This window comes from Colobus angolensis, unplaced genomic scaffold (genome assembly GCF_000951035.1).
Source record: "Colobus angolensis palliatus isolate OR3802 unplaced genomic scaffold, Cang.pa_1.0 Scaffold61, whole genome shotgun sequence".
NCBI classification, from domain to species: domain Eukaryota; kingdom Metazoa; phylum Chordata; class Mammalia; order Primates; family Cercopithecidae; genus Colobus; species Colobus angolensis.
In genome coordinates this window covers 7,273,715-7,290,260 of record NW_012119710.1, presented here as the reverse complement: position 1 = coordinate 7,290,260, position 16,546 = coordinate 7,273,715, and the positions used below count along the sequence as shown (strand labels likewise).

Sequence of the window (16,546 nt, the reverse complement as noted above, 5' to 3'; positions counted from 1 at the left end):
AGTCTTATTTCGCCTAGGCTTTAGAAAAAAATAGATGGGAAACCAGAGACAGAGAGGATGCTGGGAGGTTCTGACTGATTCACGACGGGAAAGGTAGTTCACTTTCCGCAGCCTAGAGTTTACTGTTTTTTCGGGAGGCAGTGTTTCCGGGTTAGGTCGGGAAACGCGTGCCGTACATCCGGGCTGAAACGTTGAGCCAATTGCTGGTCTGATGGGAGGGTTTGTTCCTATTTTTTCTTACTTTTTATCTGGGCGTTGGCGTACCTTTCTCGGGGTGTCTGCGTAATTGCCCCGACTTACCTTGGTTTGGTCAGATGACACCTCCTCTGGAACTGGCTAGCCAGCGTTCATGTCTACATTATTGATCTCGTCGTCCCCTATGTGAGTCACTCACCTGTGAGCTCCTAGAGGTCAGGGAATGAATGTGGTTCCGTGGGGTCATCTGGCCCTCGGAGCCCTAGTACAAGGCCCACTACTCAGTTGACTCTTAATAAAATCTGTGAAACGAATTATGAAACGAATTATAAAGTTGCTTTTCTACTAGACCTTGTTGGGACACCAAGAAGCCTTCGTCGGTTGCTTAACTTGGCTGCGGTGCCCGACCTGGAGGAAGGCGAAAGGGTTGTTAGCGTGACCTGACTCTGGTGACCCACACTGAGAAGCTGAAGGGTCTCTTAAGCTCTGCGCCGGAAGCCATGTGCTTCTGCGGTTTATACAATAGCAACTTTATCAGAAGTTACTTTTCTGCACACTAGCGTGTGACGTTAATTTGTCTTCCTGATTCATCAAAGGGAGTTTCCGTTGCAGTTGGTGATGCAGTGGGCCTCTCGCATTTCTTTTTTCCTTTCATCCATAACAATCAAGGAACGATTTGCAAGAACACCCTTTACCCCTGGAAAATAAAGCATCCAGGGCTAAAAGCCCCAGAAGAAAGAAGCTGGAAACAAGATCTGGGGATCCAATTTTAAATTTCTCATTAATCATTCAGTTAAACTGTAGACAAGTGCTAAAGTACATTTTTCCTTCCAGTACTTTGACTCAGATACCACTTCATATTAGACAAATGTTTTATGTTCTCTACTGAGTATTTTACATTTTCATAGGGCTAATGTCATTTTCAGTTGTAACAATCGATTGGCATAGTGTCAATGGAAATTTTTTCAGATTGAGTTTGCAGTGAGCACACTTTTGGAAGGAACAGTGCTGACATCCAATGGATGCTCAAAGTAATACAGAGGAGAAATCTTTCAAAAAAAAATTTACAGACCCTGGAATGAAGAATGAATTGTTCCTTGAAAAAAAAAAAAAAAAAAGCCACTGTGGGCTGGATGTGGTAGTCCACCCCCGGAATCCCGGCGCTTTTGGATGCCAAAGTGGGAGGATCCCTTGAGCCCACAACTTCCAGACCCTGGAATGAAGAATGAATTGTTCCTTGAAAAAAAAAAAAAAAAAGCCACTGTGGGCTGGATGTGGTAGTCCACCCCCGGAATCCCGGCGCTTTTGGATGCCAAAGTGGGAGGATCCCTTGAGCCCACAACTTCCAGACCAGCCTGGGCAACATAGGGAGACCACCCTCTACATAAAAAATAAAAAACAAAAATAAATAAAAATAAAGTTTTTAAGCTAACTTAGTGGCGTGATGGCATGCACCTCTGGTCCTAGCTACTCCAGAAACTGAGAAGGGCAGATCGCCTGAGTCCAGGAGTTCCCGTTGGAGGTTACACTGAGCTATGCTGGTACCATTGCATGCCAGCCTGGGTGACAGAGAGCTTGTCTCTTAAAAAATTTTAAAAACTACTGTGTTGTGGAGGAAAGATCGCAGACTTTGAAGTCTTATAGTAAGTAGCAAAGCTACCAATTAATTATAGCAAGTTGCTACTCCATGAACCTATTTCACCATTGGTAAAAAAGGGGGGGATTCTACTTCACAGGGCCGTATAGTTCGTTACATATTGCCTTTTTATTAGTAGGCCTTTTGTAAATGTTTCATTCAAGGTGAATAAATCGCAGTGGTAAAAAAAAAGTGAAGAGTTAACTCAGTGTCACTTTCCAGAGAAATTGCTATAAGGCAAGTGTATCTAGACAGGGATTATGCTTAACTGAGATGCACACAGTTTAACATCTGGTGTCAAACCTCGCTTCCTTCTCTGTGACCCCCCTATAGATGTTTGCTTTTTGGACCACTGAGTAAGCCAGGCCCTGAGAATCCAAGCATGAATCCACTTCTGCCCTGCTTTTAAGGATTTATAATCCATGCAGGAAAGCAGATAAGCATAATTTCTGAATAAATAAAGACAACAAAATGAAATGGATGCTGGTCAACTCTGATGGAAATTTTAAGATGGAAACTATGCCTCTGTGGTTCCCCAGCTTCACAGAAAGAAAAAAAAAAAAAAGAAAGGCAGATGCTCAGTTAGAGTGGGGTACCTACACTTGGAAAAAACGCAAGTGTAAGTCTGCCATTCCCATGAATCCAAGATGAATCCTGGGACAGAGTAGGTCCTCAATTTTTGCAAAATTAACTTTGAATCTTTATCACCCTGGCCAATGCACTACCATAACTCAAATCTCACTATCTACCTTTCTATGTCAATCCCATTTTTAAAACTGTATAACCTATGAAAAAAAAAAACAAAAAAGCTCACCAAATCAAAAGAGAGGAAGTGCTAAGCAAATACAGGAACCAAAAAGGGTTATAGAGGCTGCCTTATGCTGTCTCATCCAGTTCCTTTGCGGTCCTCTTCTTCAGCACATGCCAAAGCTGTTCTTCACGGCCTGTGAGACAAGAGCATCTTGGATGTAGGACAATGGAAGAATTAGGTGAGTGAGGAGCTTCTTGGAGGAGAAACTCTGAGGGAGTGAAGACTTGGCTGCCATCTTCGTGTGTGGTGGGGTATACTTCTGTTTAGACTGAGGGTAGTAATGGAAGATTTTATTTTCACTTCTCTCCTGTCCTCAGCCCTGCCAGGAGTGAAGCATGAGGAACTATGATTGTTTTGGGGAACTATGGGCTCACTGTTCGCAGTGGCAAAATAGATGGAGAGTTTGGTGCTAACCACAGAGTAAACTCTTGGCAAATACTTTTGGACTGGATTGTGATTGAAATTGCTGTTTTATTGTGGGCATTTTGCCCTTTGGGGTTCACCGGAGATCATAGGATGGCCACATAGCAAGACAATGCAGAGATGTGATTTGAGGAAGAAAAGAAAGAGCAAAAAAGGAGTTGGGGTGTTATGAGGAAGAAAAAATGGACTAGAAGTATAGGAATGAGGGATCTGTAGAGGTTGGAAAAAGGACAGAGTGGTTTCATTTGTTCCATGTTTTAGTCTTAAATCAAGAAGGCATAGCACTCTAACTCTAGTGATGTTGTTGTTAAGCTTTTTATTCAGAAGAATTCTGAAGGAAGAGATTACTATGGCCTGAAAATATGACACCTCCTTCCACTCCAAGGCAATTAAAACCAGCAGTGGAACTATTAGCCACATTATCCAGAGAGATCCTGGATTTCAAACCTTTGGAGTAATGTAAGATTTGTCATTCTTGGGACTCATTCCATAGCCTTTGCCAACATCTGTTGCCAGCATCTAACTAACATTGAGTCACTCAACTTTACCCAATTTCCAAGCTGTATTAATTCCACAGTGTCCTGGTTTGGGGTGTGGTTGGGGATGGGATATGTCAAAAGTGCAAAAAACAACAACAAAAAATATCTTGCACATTGTTACATTGTCTTAAAAAAAATGGCATGTGATTTCAAAGCTGGAGAAACAGGAAAAGTAAAGGGCAGATTACCAGGAGGCAATAGATGTCAATGAAGAGAAAAAGGTAGTGTTTAATAAATGTCAAACTGCTTTGGCAGTAAAGTCTATTTTGATACTGGGCCAGACTCTTTTTAGGACTTGCGGTAGAATCCAAATTCTTATCCTACATGAGTGCTGGAAGAACGTGAATTTCTGCTTGAGTTCCACTAGGGCTAGGGTCTTTTTTCTTTTTCCATTTTTTCTTTTTCTTTTTTTTTTTTTTATGGTGGGGAGGACACCGAATGGCTTTCATGGCAAATAATTCAAAAGGAAACTAATACTTATTTAGTGAGTCAAGCAAAAACTGACATTTTTACATATGTTAATGATTTTAGTGTCTGCAGCAACCCTCTGAAATAGGTATTATCCACTTCTTTTTCAGATGAGAAAACTAAGAAAAAGAAAATAACTTTTTCAGTGTCATTGTCGGGAACACCTGACACCAAAACTAAGCAACAAGGTGCTCTCCTATTTTAGAAGTTTGTTGGTTCTGGTGTTCTGGCCAATGAAGTAACCCAGATTTAACAGAAATGTATGTTGTTTTGCATTTCCTGAGCAGGCTAAATGTTAGGTAAATCTTGTCCTGAAATACAGAAAGTACCAAGTAGCCTGGAAGCTAGCATTTGTGCAGATTATCCAGTTGGCTACATCTCCACAGGCTGTTGATGGCTACACTTCAACAGTTTCTTCAAATTGTCATCAGCCCAGTAACTACCCTTGAGACTTGGTGTGGATCTTTCTTCCTGCTGGCAGAGAAATTGCATTGAGGACAGGTTGGCTCAAGTGAGCAAATATTTCCTGTCTGCAGTAGTGCCTCGGAGGCTAGCAGCTTGTATGCACCCAAAAGGTTTTACCTAAACCCTCATTACATAGGCATTAGGTATGATAGATAAAGAGGAACCAGGAGCAGATTCTGCCTCCGAATGAAATCCATGCAACCCATAGAGACTCCCAAGAGACCTCACTTTATTCCTTTCATGTTAATATTGATATTATTTCATCTCCACAGTAAAAGACTACAGAGAAGGATTATAGAGTCTTCAGTCTAGTACCCGCTTCCCCCGCCCCCACCCTCCAGGAATCCCGTATTTGTCATACTGAAATTAGTCATCTTCAAATTACAAAATCTGGCAAAAGGCATAACCTCAGAGTGTTGGTGATATGCAGACTCATGAAACAGGAAGAGAAAAGCCTGTAACTCATGGCCCAGAAAGAAGGGTTTTGATAACTTTGGTTAGCTGGTGCTTCTGAGGGCAACTTCCTGCTCTTAGTGGTATGTTTTCCTCTCTCTTATAATCTTTATTGTAAATGGCTTTTAATTTTGAGCTCAGGAGGATCTTTAGCTTCTAGTAAGAGCAAAGCTTAGAAAATTGGAAAGAAAGGGGGTCTAGCTTAATTGAAAGATGCAGAATAAAAATTCAAAATTCTCACATTTGGTGTGGGGTCTGGCTAATAAAAATCTGAGGCAAAAAGTTTTCTTTCTCTTTCTACCTTAGTTATCCTTTCTTCTGTCTCCCTTTTTTTTTTTTTTGAGACGGAGTTTTGCTCTTGTTGCCCAGGCTGGAGTACAATGGCTCGGTCTCGGCTCACCGCAACCTCCGCTTCCCAGGTTCAAAATATTCGCCTGCCTCAGCCTTCCCGAGTAGCTGGGATTACAGGCATGTGCCACCTTGCCTGGCTAATTTTGTGTTTTTAGTAGAGACCAGGTTTCTCCATGTTGGTCAGGCTGGCCTCGAACTCCTGACCTCAGGCGATCCGCCCGCCTTGGCCTCCCAAAGTGCTGGAAGTGCAGGCATGAGCCACTGCTCCTGGCCTATTTGTACTTCTTTTTTAAAACCTTCTATTATAAAGAAATTTAAATATGCAAAGGTAGAGAAAATAGTTTAATGAATTCTGATATACCCATCAACCAGTTTAAACAATCAATTTTTCATCAATCTTATTTCATGTATATGACCACCCATTCCTTTCACCACTGTAATTATGTTAAAACAATTTCAGATGTCATTTTATTTGTAAATATTTTAGCACTAACCTCTAAAATAAATAAATATGTTTATACATATAACTGTAATGCCATTGCCATAACCATAATAGCTTTAATAGTAATTCCTTAATATTGTGAAATACCATTATCACACCTAAAAACTTAACAGAATTACTTAATATTATCACATATAATTATTTCACTTAAACAGTACTTACTTGATATTGTTTAATATCCAGTCAGTGTGCAATAGTCTTGATTGTTTCATTTTTAAGTAGATTTAACTATCCAAATAAAGTTCATACACTGAAATTAATTATAAGTCTCTCGACTTTTTAATGCTATAGGTTCCCCCTCATCTCTTTTTTCCCATTACAGTTATTCATTTGCCCTAAAGTTTAGTTCAGTTTGCTTATCTCTAAAATGGTACATAAAAGTCAACATTTTTGAGAAATGATTATGAAAGCTCTGTAGATTTCATTTGTTAAAAAAAAAAAGGATTAGATCTCTTCTAATGCCATTAAGAACTATTCATTCCTCCAAAATCTAAAATAAATGAAAAATCTGGGTTTCTCTTATATGACCTGTGAAGTTTATTTTCCTTATGTGAGAACTTCAGATGTAGACAGGTCCTTAGATATAATATAATTCTGTGTTTAAAGTTCGAAAACTATAACCTGTGGTAAGAAATCCGCTAGAGATCCACTAATGGGTATTGAGCCATAATTTAAAAAATACTGTTCTAATCCGATTGCCTTGTTATGTAGATGAGGAAACTGCATCAGAGAAGGACATGACATGCTCAAGATAACCCAGAGAATATGTCTAAGACAGGAGACTGGAACTTCTAACTTTCAGTTAGTGCGGGGGCTAGGGATCAGATAGCCCAGATTCAAGTCCTGGTTCTGCACTCATGAGCTTAAGCAAATTATTTTTGTCTCTTTCTTGTGATCTACCAAATAAGGACAATAATATCATCTGCCTCAAAGTGTTAGGATGATTAAATGAAATGTGTACACTCCTGAGCACAGTGCCTGGCATGTGTTACTTTTTATTATTATTTATTTCATTATAACAGATAGGTACTAGTAAAATACTTTTCCAAAAAAAAAAAAAAACTACGAGAGTAACAAATCCCAACTATTTAAATTGTAACATCTTACTTGATTTTGTAATATCTCAGTTTTCTCCCCATTTTTTCTCTCCACACCCTAAAAGACAGAATACTTATACCTTGCTTTGAGAATTTTATTATGTGCTCAGGATAATTGTTAAGATTTGAGAAAAAATATTAGGATTAAGAATAAGTGTTATTTCCCTCGTATGTTTTGAAAAATGGTGATATAATTGCTTATATTTTTCTGATAGAAAAAAGCATTTAGGATTTTTTTTTTCTTTCTTTCTTTTTTCTTTTTTTGTCTGTTCTTCTCTTCTTCTTCTTCTTCTTTTTTGGAGACAGTGTATCACTCCTTTGGCCCAGGCTGCTGAAGTGTGGTGGCGTGATCTCGACTCACTGCAGGCTCACCTAGGCTCAGGTGATCCTCCCACCTCAGCCTCCCGAGTAACTGGGACCACAGGTGCACGCCACCATGCTGGGCTGACTTTTTCGTATTTTCATACAGACTGGACTTTGCTATGTTTTGCCTGGAATCAAGGGATTCTCCACCTCAGCCTTCCAAAGTGCTGAGATTACAGGCATGAGCCACTATACCCAGCCCAGTTTTATTTTTTCTAATTAGGGATATTTGTGGGCAGTCTACCCTAAATGAATGATGAAAATTAATACCTGTAGTATAAAAAATCAAATTATAGCATGAGACTATGAAATTGAGTGCAACCATAGAAAATAAGAAACAAACCACAATTTATGGAGGCATTAAACATTTCTTGATAGAATTCACCACATTCTTGAAGTGAAATAAGGAATAAGGGAAAGTATTTGAAAATAGCCATAACTGAAGAAAAGAAGGAGATGAATGTGGGCACAGTGAAGATACTTAAGGAGAAAATGACTTTAGAGACTTAAATATTCTCTGTCATGATTCTCTTACTACTTATGGTGTAGATGCCTTATTGGAGGAACTGGAACGCTCCACCCTTCAGGACAGTGATGAATATTCCAACCCAGCTCCTCTTGCCCTGGATCAACATTCCAGAAAGGAGAGTAACCTTGACGAGACTTCAGAGATCCTTTCTGTTCAGGATAACACAAGTCCCTTGCCGGTAACTTTTCATTTATTATAGTCCTTAAACATGGATGTTTGAGTGCATTTCTGAAAATTAATTGTATCCCACATAAAATGGTATGAAAGAAGAATAATATATCCAAGAAAGAGAAAAAATAATGCCTCAATGTTAATCTAAAGATGTTTTTGGAAAGAGGAGGAGAATTGAGAAAATCGTCACAGAGGAATGAGTTTGAGTTTTTGAGAACTTTTTTTTTTTTTTTTGAGACGGAGTCTCGCTCTGTCACCCAGGCTGGAGTGCAGTGGCCGGATCTTGGCTCACTGCAACCTTCACCTCCCAGGTTCAAGCCATTCTCCTGCCTCAGCCTCCCAAGTAGCTAGGATTACAGGCACGCACCACCACGCCTGGCTAATTTTTGTATTTTTAGTAGAGATGGGTTTCGTTGTGTTCGCCAGGCTGGTCTCAAACTCCTGACCTGAGATGATCTGCCTGCTTCGGCCTCCCAAAGTGCTGGGATTACAGGCATGAGCCATCGTGCCCGGCCAAGGACTAAATTTTTTCTAATGAGCGCATGGTCACAGGCAGAGTATTGTCTGATTCACTGGGAATATTCTGTTACTGTGGGGGCATCAGAGATGCATGTTGCTGTTTGACTGGAATGGTGCTCAGGCCAGAGATCACCTGAGGAAGGCCAGGTGGCAGCTTAGACAAGTCTTCTCAGGGTGACTTTTTAGGGTCACCACTTCCCAGGTCTTATTTTCTGCTGAATAGATTAGGAAATTCAATTATTAGTTTACACAGAGATGATGAAGCTCTAGGGAACCAACTGAAGCTAACCAAACTGACAAGTGATTATATATATATTTTAAAAACATAGGGCAGGTGCAGTGGCTCAGGCCTCTAATTTCAGCACCTTGGAAGGCTGAGGCGGGAGGATCACTTGAGGCCAGGAATTTGAGACCAGCCTGGGCCACATGGTGAGACCCCCGTCTCTATGAAAAATTTAAAAATGAGCAGGGTGTGGTGACACGTGCCTGTGGTCCCCGCCACTCAGGTGGCTGAAACAGGAGAATCACTTAAGCCCAGGTGGTCGAGGCTGCAGTGAGCTATGATTGCACCACTCCGTCCCAGCCTGGGCGACAGAATGAGAGCTTGTCTCAAAAAACAAACAAAAAACAAAAACACAGAACTTAGAAATCAAATGTATTAATTTATGGTTACAGTTAAAGCAATCAAGCAAAGCAGCTGTATTTACTCATATATGCATTCTCTTCCTGCGGATAAGTCTATATGGACGTACGTTATAATTAAAAAGTTGCTTGATGAGAATGGAATTAGTGTAAGATGAATTAAGTAGATTCTCTTCATAGCTGGTAATTTTGTACTACGGATTCGTCATTGTTCCCTATATGAAATAACCAGAAGCACAGACCTGAAATTTGAGCTCAGGCGTGGTTTACCCCCAACTGTTCTTTTCTCCAAACACATACACAGTTTTAAGGATATGAATTTGTCTCTCTACTAGGGAACCATTGTCTTTGTTCTCATGTTAGATTATAGCTGTAGGCTCCTAAGTGGTCTCCTGCCCTTTCCCCCGCTACAGTCTGTTCTCAAGCAGCCAGGGGCACTTTAAAAACTAAAGTCAGATCCTGTCATTCTTCTACTCAAAACCCCACAATGACTCCCTATCTCATTTGGAGTAAAAGCCATAGTCTTACGTTGATCTTTCTGGGGTGACCATATATCCTGGTTTACCTGAGACAGTCCTGGGTTTATGCTTGTTTTTGTCACATCCTATTAACTTTACTTTTTACCCCAGATTTTCAATTTTATTTAAAGTTTTCTTATCAGTATTTGCATTAAGTAAGCCAGTATGGCTTAACAGACCTCCTTCCAGCTTCTTCCATGGTCTCATCTAACAGTGTATAGAACACATATTCAGTGAACAGTGTTCTTTTTTTTTTTTTTCCCAAGATGGAGTCTCTTTCTGTCACCCAGGCTGGAGTGCAGTGGCACAATCTTGGCTCACTGCCATCGCTGCCTCCCAGGTTCAAGTGATTCTCCTGCCTCAGCCTCCTGAGTATCTGGTACTACAGGCGTGCACCACCATGCCCAGCTAATTTTTGTATTTTTATTAGAGACAGTGTTTCACCATGTTGACTAGGCTGGTCTTAAACTCCTGACCCCAGTGATTTGCCTGCCTCAGCTTCCCAAAGTGCTGCGATTATAAGCATGAACCATTGTGCCCAGCCAAATTCTGAGTTAATTGTGGTTGAATGCAGAAGATGGCTAATGATAACTTGTCTTTTTTCTTGATTCCGTTCAGATGAAACCTAGCTAGCAGCAACCTTTCAAGAATTATATGCGGGGTGCTGGCTGTTAAAGCTAAGAGCTCAAGCACAAGTAGTCAGAGATAGCTAACTCTTCTGATCTTCAGTGGCAGCAGAAACATTTCTGAGGCTTTTCCCCCTGCTGGCCACTTGGCAAACCACCACTCATGCCCTCCCATGGTCGTGTGGTGGGTGGCCTGTGAGATGCATGGAACCTCCTCAGAGTCAGTAGAAAATGGGAGAAATTGTGGCTTAATGTCATACAAATTTTAGGAAATAGAGGCTAAATAATTTTGCCATAGAGTATAGTGTAACCTAATTGTTTTATTAAAGCAGTTTTGTTATTATTTGTATATGTGAAGCTCTATTTGTTTTATTATATGGTAACACCTTTTTAATTTTACAATTTTACAATAAACCTTTCAGCAGTTAGCTCAAAACAAAACCAAAACAAAACGCACATGTTTGTCTCAAGAAAGCTGATAACGAATATGCAACATTTGGAAAATATTTGTCAATATTTACCATGCACCATACAGGCTCATTATCCCTTTGAAAACCAGAAGGTACAAATATGGTGAAGAAGCTTTGGCATCTATTTCTGAAGTTAATAATTTAAGAAGAACATGCCTTAAAATGACTTCAACATGGCAGCTGCTGGAGGCCTGTGTATATATCATTGTGAAGCACACCTTCGCATTAGTATCAAATAACTCACAAATTAATTTTGCTCATTTTCAATTCCACGTTTTCTTGTCCTTGTAAGTAAGCTGGTAATAATTAATGAGTGATTTTCCTTTGCAAACCTTCAAATAATGTTTTTAATAATAGTGTCGTTAAAGGTCTCAGTTCAAAAATGTATTAATTCCGAAATGTTTCAATTTTGTTTTTTATCTAATTCAAATAATCAAAATAAAATATGTGAGAATTTATTTCCTAGTCAAAAAGTGAAACATCTGACATTGTTAATGCCACTGTAAATTTAGTTGAAAAGCTCAACATTGAAGATAAACTGTTGTTTTGTTGTAAGAATAGGAATACAAATGTTAATAGAGCACGCATTGTGATAAAATATTCTTACCAAGTTAACAAGCTATGGAGCAGAAGTGTACTTGGAATTGGTTGTAATGTGCACAAAATTTGTGACTGCATTCAAACAAGCTGCAGTATTCTGTCGGTCAAAATAGAAACTAAAATTGTCAAAATTTATAAATATAAATAAATACACACACACACACACACACACACAGATTATATAACTGATCTACAAAACTTTTCTGACAGAAGCTGATATCAAATACTGCCATGCGAGGAAACATTTCAGAATTACTATATGTATATTCCTGTCTGTGTTGCGTGTCATCAATTGGATTTTGGGAATGCCTGAGCCTTTGAAAAACCACTTTGTAAAGCAACCTAAATTTAGATTGCATTATGTTCAAGACCAACTGAAAATTTTTGATCGATTACTCAATGAATGTAGCATGAAAATTCAGCCTTTGAAGCTTTTAGCAAGTTACAATTATGTAAAATAAGACTTGCAAAGGAAGGAGCTCAAATTTCTCCCTACAAAAGCCAAGAAGGAATTGAACAAATCAAAAGATGAAAGCAGATATGGTTTAATTATCTAATTTGACAATTGTGCTTCAGAAAAATCTTTGATGTATTTTGAGTTCTAATTTTATTTGCATAAATTTTTCTTCTCTACCAAAATGGAGAAAAATTGTGAAAGTCTATGATTTTGCAATATCTAGATTTGGCAAAATGTTAAAACAATCACAGATATAGACAACTTGAAAGTTTTATCTTGTAAGAAAATTATTGAACAAAAGTGCTTTGAATGAAGGTAGAAAGACAGCACCTATGACGATATTGGCCTGAAATATTTACGTATTTTAATATAAAAAATGAAAAGATTCTTCATTTAGCAGAACTTACAGGTTCATCAGTATCTAGAGAAGAAATGTGTTCTCTGTTAAAAACATTACAGTCTAGAGTGAAGCATCAATTAAAGTTGTCCACAGTTTCAAATATATTAACCATAAAATGAAATTTTGAAAAAAGATTGCAGTTTTGTAAAAATAATAACTGTTTTTTTTTAAAAAATGGAAAAAAACGCATGTTCCTGAAAAATGTCCACATCATAATGCTAGGGACAATAATATGTAAATAACCAATTAAGGTATGTGAATACGTATCAAGAATAATTATCTGTACCATTTAAAAATGTTCAGATAATCAATTTTTTTTTTTTTTGAGACAGAGTGTCACCCTGTTGCCCAGGTTGGGGTGCTGTGGCGCGATCTCAGCTCACTGCAACCTCCGCCTCCTGGGTTCAAGCAATTCTCCTGTCTCAGCCTCCCGAGTAGCTGGGACTACAGGCACCCATCACCATACCTGGCAAATTTTTTGTATTTTTAGTAGACACGGGGTTTCACTGTGTCTGATCACTTAAGACCAGGCTGGTCTCAAACTCTCCTGACCTCTAATGATGTGCCTGCCTCGGCCTCCCAAAGTACTGGGATGATAGGTGTTAGCCACCATGCCTAGCCAATATTTTTTTAAAGTTGCTTGAATGTTCACAAGTTTGTATCACTTTAAGATATTTCAGGAAATTTTTATTTTGAAAATAAATTTTGGATAGAATTATTTTATAGCTCCACTAATATAATAAGACCAAATTTGGGTCAATAAACATTTTTTTTTTTTTTTTTTTGAGATGGAGTCTCACCCTGTCACCCAGGCTGGAGTGCAGTGGTGCGATCTCGGCTCACTGCAACCTCTGCCTCACGGGTTCAAGTGATTCTCCAAGCCTCAGCCTTCTGAGTAGCTGTGATAATAGGTGCGCACCACCACTCCCAGCTAAATTTTTGTATTTTTAGTAGAGACGGGGTTTCACCGTGTTAGCCGGGATGGTCTTGATCTCCCCATCTCGTGATCCGCCTGCCTTGGGTGCCCAAAGTACTGGGATTACAGGCATGAGTCAGTCACCGTGCCCAGCCAATAAACACATATTTTAAAAATGATATAATATGACGACTTTTGGAACCCCTTTTCTTTCTAAAAAATATCCCAGTCTGAGCATTTGGTGATGTGGCCACCCCATCTGCATGATTTGGCCCCTTTACTTGCTGCCCCTGTGTCCCTGGTTCACTCTGCTCAGGCTACACTGTTCTTCTCATGGTTCCACAGAAGCTCCAGGTGCTTTTCCTGATGGCCTTTCCACCTGGATCATGTGACCCCAGATATTTGCTTTCCTTCCTCACCTCCTATATAAGTCCTTGCTCAAGCATCCTCTTCTCAGTGAGTCCTTCCCTGATCAGTATATTTATAATTGCCGTCTCCCCCCACTTCCCATCTTCTATCCAAAAGATTAATTTTGCATATTAATTTCTTTATTATCTGTTTTGCACCACCAGAATGTAAACTGCAGGGCTTACAGTTTTGATTTGATTGTTTTGCTTTTTGACTGCTACATCCTCAGTCCTGGCATATAACAGGCCCTCAATACATATTTGTTCAATAAATAAATGAATTACCGGCCAACCACCTTTTAGATTCACATGTTATTTCTTTTCATGTGTCAAGTTTAATAACATTATAGTGTCCCCCTAGGCACCATCCTGTTTAGTTAAAGGAGCTTAGCTCTGACCCATTTTATTTGTTTTATGGTTCTAATCTAAGGAGGATCAACTACTCTATTTCGGCAGTTTTTAGGCAAGAAGGGGCTGCCAGTGTTTGTTCACATGCCAACTACTCTGTTTAGAATTTGGCTTTTCTTTGTGGGATGGCTGGTAATTCCTCTGTCTTGTGAAAGAAGAGCTCATAGATATGCTACTCGTCAGTCCCCTTTAAAAGCTACAAACATCTGTTAACCATGGGTATCATTAAGCCTCAACATTCTGATAACAAAAAATTTATTTTTTGCTCTTCTCTTGTCACTTACATATTTTAGGCGCAGCTTGTGTATACCACCAATATCCAGGAGCTCAATGTCTACAGGTATTTTTTTTTTCTATTAAATGCTTTTAAAAATTAAAGTTAGTAGATAATTGTTATCTATCTTTGTTTGGGTGATAATTTGTTTTGCAAGTGTTTATTATTAGAACTCCCGTATCATCCTCCTCTTTCCGTAGTCTTTGAACGTTGGTAGAATTCTGCAAAGCTGACTTGACAACTTCTCAAGATGCCTGGCTTCTGGAGGGGTTGTCTAGGCTAGTGGGCCCTGCTATGTCCATTACCACCTAAAAAAGTGTAAATACTCCTAGAGTTACCACAGATGTTTTGTCCACACTATTCCAGATGTTACGCTTCAGTTTCCTGAAAGATAAAACACACCTGAAGAAACGTCAGCAAGATTCTAGCAATGTCAAAGCTAGGATGAGGGTTAAACTAAGACAGTGGGTCTCCATGGCCAACTGATGAGTATTTACTTTTTCTTTCCATATTTGCTCAAAGTTTATATAATGGGTAGAGGGATTTCCTTTTATGAGAAGTTCCATATTGAAACAGATACGCTTACTAAATCATTTCTCCTGGCTAAAGCAGAATTGGCAGTCTGAAAAAATAAAAAGGTTAATTTACTTATTCTCTCCTTAGTTATAGCTTGCAATTTTTAACATCAGACAACTTTCTGGAAAACAAATTAAAGGGCATAAAATATAGATAGTAAAGATTCATGCTTGGGAAAGAGTGCTAGACTACACCTTATTTGGTTTCAGGATTGCAGTCAGTAGTGCACACATGCAAGGCAAAAATAAGGCAAGAACTGTGCTACAAGAAGTTTTCTTAAAACTTCCCTCTTAAGGATGCTTTTTACTTTGGTGAACGTGAGTTCAATTTGTTGATTCATATTGCCAGTTTGTTCTAGTTCCAAGGATGTTGCCAGGTGAGAATTCCTCCTAGTCCCTCCCCAGTCCCTGAAACCCCTATGAAAAATAAAAACGAAGGAAAACAATAACAAAAAGTGGCTGGCACACAATAGGTTCTCAGTAAATACTTGGTTTCTTAAATCTAGGAAACCAAGACTCCAATAGAAATGCGAGTGAATGCATGAACATATAACATGAAAACTAGCCCAACCAACAGCCTGTATATCTGGCACTGATTAATTGATGGTCTACCAATACTAACTTATTGACACTCTCTTCCTCATAGTATGGGCCTCTCTGGCCTATTTCCCATGATTTCCTCCTTCTGTTGCTCCAGGGGAGCTGACCCCTTGGGTTTTCCAGGCTCCAGGATCAGTTGGTCCTCACTGTCTTCAACCAATGGGAGGCACTGTGGAAAGACTGCAGGGTAAAAAGCAATGAAATCCAGGGCGTTTCCCCCTCAAGTCGCTCTATTTCCACAGGATCTCTGTCAGCAGCTTTATCTTCTTTATGACTTCAGCTGGAGCACAACAGGTCTGCTGTGGTTTCAGCTTCTGCCTGTTGACTTGGGCCCCTAGTTCTGGTAACTTTTCCTCTTTTCTTTGTCCCTTTGGCTTAGGGGTAGTAGTGGCTTCTGGGTTACTCAGTGTCTTCTGTTTTGCTTCTTAGCTCTCCCCTCACCTGTGTAATCAAGTTTCTGGACTAAATTCTTTCTGTGTACTCATGTAGTTTGTGTTTTCCTGACTGGCCTTTGAGGTACTCCCCATTACTGAATGATACTTGCTGTGTAGGCAGGCCTCTGTGGGAGAGTGACATAAAATCCAGGTGACCTAGTAAATATATAATAGATGGATGCACATCCCTGAGACTGGTGTCACTCTGAGCTGGCAAGAATAGCATATAAATGGGATATTAGACACACAAACTATATTCCTGCATTCTGTTTCTGTTATGTACTCTGGCTTGCTTAAATGAACTAAACATTGCTTTTAACATACCTTGAAAGTATTTTCAATACTAGATCTGCATATAACAATGGAATAACATTTCTAGCATAGTTACATATCAATAGCAACATGAGCAATAATTTAGAAATGTATCTTTTCCATAAACAAAAATAATTCTGCTAATAATCGAGAGGAACAAGTCATAAAAATATAACAGAGAAATAAGTAGGGGAAAAAAAACTCAGCACAATGAAGCCCCTTGCTTAAGTCTGGATTCTTTTAGATGCATCTTTTGTGATTTGTGTTACTGAAATCTCTGAGCAATGAAGTAAGTTGCTGCTGATGACATAGCCAAGCATCTTTACTATCTTCAAAAGGTCAGGGAACGAATCAAAGGCTCTTCTCTTTTCAGGAATATTTCCTG

The 16,546-nt window shown here is 39.2% G+C and overlaps 1 protein-coding gene across 3 annotated transcripts in view; it reads left to right on the top strand.

The window, feature by feature from the left end:
* The first annotated feature begins 174 nt into the window (after window positions 1-174).
* LPXN (leupaxin) overlaps window positions 175-16,546 on the top strand; it is a 48,693-nt gene continuing 32,321 nt past the window's right edge. Inside the window, exons 1-4 of one of the 3 annotated variants that reach the window (XM_011963478.1) lie at window positions 350-372; window positions 4,569-4,573; window positions 7,853-8,010; window positions 14,260-14,306. In XM_011963478.1, coding sequence (XP_011818868.1) covers window positions 350-372; window positions 4,569-4,573; window positions 7,853-8,010; window positions 14,260-14,306 — 233 coding nt within the window. Of the gene's footprint in view, window positions 411-2,639; window positions 2,821-4,568; window positions 4,574-7,852; window positions 8,011-14,259; window positions 14,307-16,546 lie in introns of those variants that run through there. The other 2 variants (XM_011963479.1, XM_011963480.1) reach the window with 2 other exon arrangements.